The sequence below is a fragment of the Dendroctonus ponderosae genome, unplaced genomic scaffold, assembly GCF_020466585.1.
Source record: "Dendroctonus ponderosae isolate FM_Combo_2020 unplaced genomic scaffold, Dpon_F_20191213v2 Dpon_F_20191213_3, whole genome shotgun sequence".
In the NCBI taxonomy this organism is placed as follows: Eukaryota; Metazoa; Arthropoda; class Insecta; order Coleoptera; family Curculionidae; genus Dendroctonus; species Dendroctonus ponderosae.
In genome coordinates this window covers 12,739,366-12,741,413 of record NW_026018508.1, presented here as the reverse complement: position 1 = coordinate 12,741,413, position 2,048 = coordinate 12,739,366, and the positions used below count along the sequence as shown (strand labels likewise).

Below are 2,048 nucleotides of genomic sequence, written 5' to 3'. Positions count from 1 at the left end.
TGGATCCGCCCTTGTTATAAAGAGCAAATTGTCACGCTCTCACTTCTTAACGTACCTCTGGCAGAGTAATAACCAACCGCGCTTGCAGATTTTTAACGGTTAATATTGTTTTCGGCTTTGTAATGGTGATATACGTTCTAAGTCCTGTTGCTTCCGTGTTTATGTGGACGTTCTCCGATTTTCTAGATCCATTATCGAATGGCCTAGATAATAATTAGGGAAAACTAACAAATGTACAAATTAATTGACCACCTAAAGTATTACCGATAAAATGTATCGAGAAGTACATCATTTAGTCCTGTGGTGGTGTTTGGGTAAGCTATGTAAGTATCATCATGCGTGCTCATAAATACATTTAGGCGGCCTAACGTTACATCGATAACGATCCGAATGTCCACATTCATAAATCTAGGTTGGATGACAAAAAAGACAACATCTCCTGGATGTAACGGCTTTGGATTTTTGCACTCATCTAGAATGAAAAAAATCGAGTCACCATCAGCAAAATATCATTTTATGTTGGTTCTTGCATATGCTATTTTGTAGTACGACTCACCAATCGGCTTCGCGTCAAAACACATTTTGTTGTCTACAGACATTTGTCGGTAACACTGCCTTCCCCTTGTTGGAGTTCCCAAAAAGCCCTCTCTGCATCTCGAACATTGAACCTGATGAATAATTATTAAACTAGCAGAAACGCCGCAAGTTGATTAGAAGAATTTCGATTGAATTCGTTCGAACCCACTCTTGTGACAATATATTTGGTAAGGTATTAATCAAAGAAATTTTACCTGCCAACATGGTTGCGCAGAGTTGCGTCCCTGTCCGCATTCGTCACTCACTGTGTTATTTTGGCAATCGCACTGATCACCAGTTACCGCATCACAAACCGTTCCATGTCCGTGACACTCGCAGGGTCGACATGCGTCCTCCAATTCCTCAGAACCTCGGAAATTGCCTGATATGCATCTTTCACACCTTTCACCGGTCGTGTGATTCGAACATCTGAAACAACACGATCGTTAACAGTCTGTAAATGTGAATCGAATTTAAATTACCTTAGACATCTGGCTAGGTTCTTTGGTCCTTCTTTCAGCGATTCAAGCAAACTTTCTTGGTCAACATAGTCGTTTGGTTGTATCCCATCAGCTGGATCTACGCAAAAGGCCGAGTGTCCGTGACAATATTCCAAGCAAGGCACACAAGGCGACCTATTTGCGGGATCACCAACAAACAGCGGCTTGCAATACTGACATCTATCGCCCTGAAAAAATTCGGAATTGTTCATATTGTAAATGCCCGTAATGCACCGGCATACCATGGTATTATTATGGCACTCGAGGCAGGTATCCAACTTGTCGGGTCCTTCGCAATTAGAATGGCCATTGCAAAGACACTGAATGGAACAGTTTGCTCCCACATATCCAAAATCGCATTCACATATTGATGGGGCCACACATCTTCCCCGAACACACCCTGTTGTAAATAAGGGGATGAATGTTATCATCAAAAGTTGAAGGGCAATTTCAATAAAATGTCGGCCTTTTCAGAAAAAGATAATTTTATGCGGAACATTTGTGCTTGAAGCGCTTAATAAACGGGTTCCTTGCTCAAAGGTTTGAAATCACTAAATATTTCATTTAGTAATGTTTTCCGGGCTTGGTCTATGGGAGTTTCTTCCTGACGTTTCGTCCACAACTGCGGTGGACATTATCAAAGGCGATGAGGCAGTGGGCGAAGTGATCTTCTGTGCTTTCCGACTAACCGCCGTATGCACCGCCAACCTACCTAATCGCGATCAACTAAACGCGTTTAAAAATTAATCCGGTTTAACAACCCAGCTGGTATGCACCGTTGAAATTCAGCGGCGGATTAGTTAAACCTTGTACGGATATGGCAACCGTGCTCTAGTGACTCGCGTTATCAACTTTAGCCCGGTGTTCCAATCAGAGATGCCAAGTCTACCGATTTTTCGGTAGATCTATCGATTTGTCAAGGAACCTACCGATGCCATGCAGATTTCTACCGAAAAGTAACAAATAAAAGTT

The 2,048-nt window shown here is 42.2% G+C and overlaps 1 protein-coding gene across 1 annotated transcript in view; it reads right to left on the bottom strand.

Annotated features, from left to right (window-relative positions):
* The window catches only part of LOC109537417 (multiple epidermal growth factor-like domains protein 8), a gene marked incomplete in the record, with an annotated part of 36,885 nt that overhangs the window by 2,103 nt on the left and 32,734 nt on the right, over positions 1-2,048 (bottom strand). The window contains 6 exon segments of the mRNA XM_048665141.1: positions 56-203; positions 265-472; positions 557-668; positions 792-1,005; positions 1,059-1,264; positions 1,319-1,475. Coding sequence (XP_048521098.1) covers positions 56-203; positions 265-472; positions 557-668; positions 792-1,005; positions 1,059-1,264; positions 1,319-1,475 — 1,045 coding nt within the window.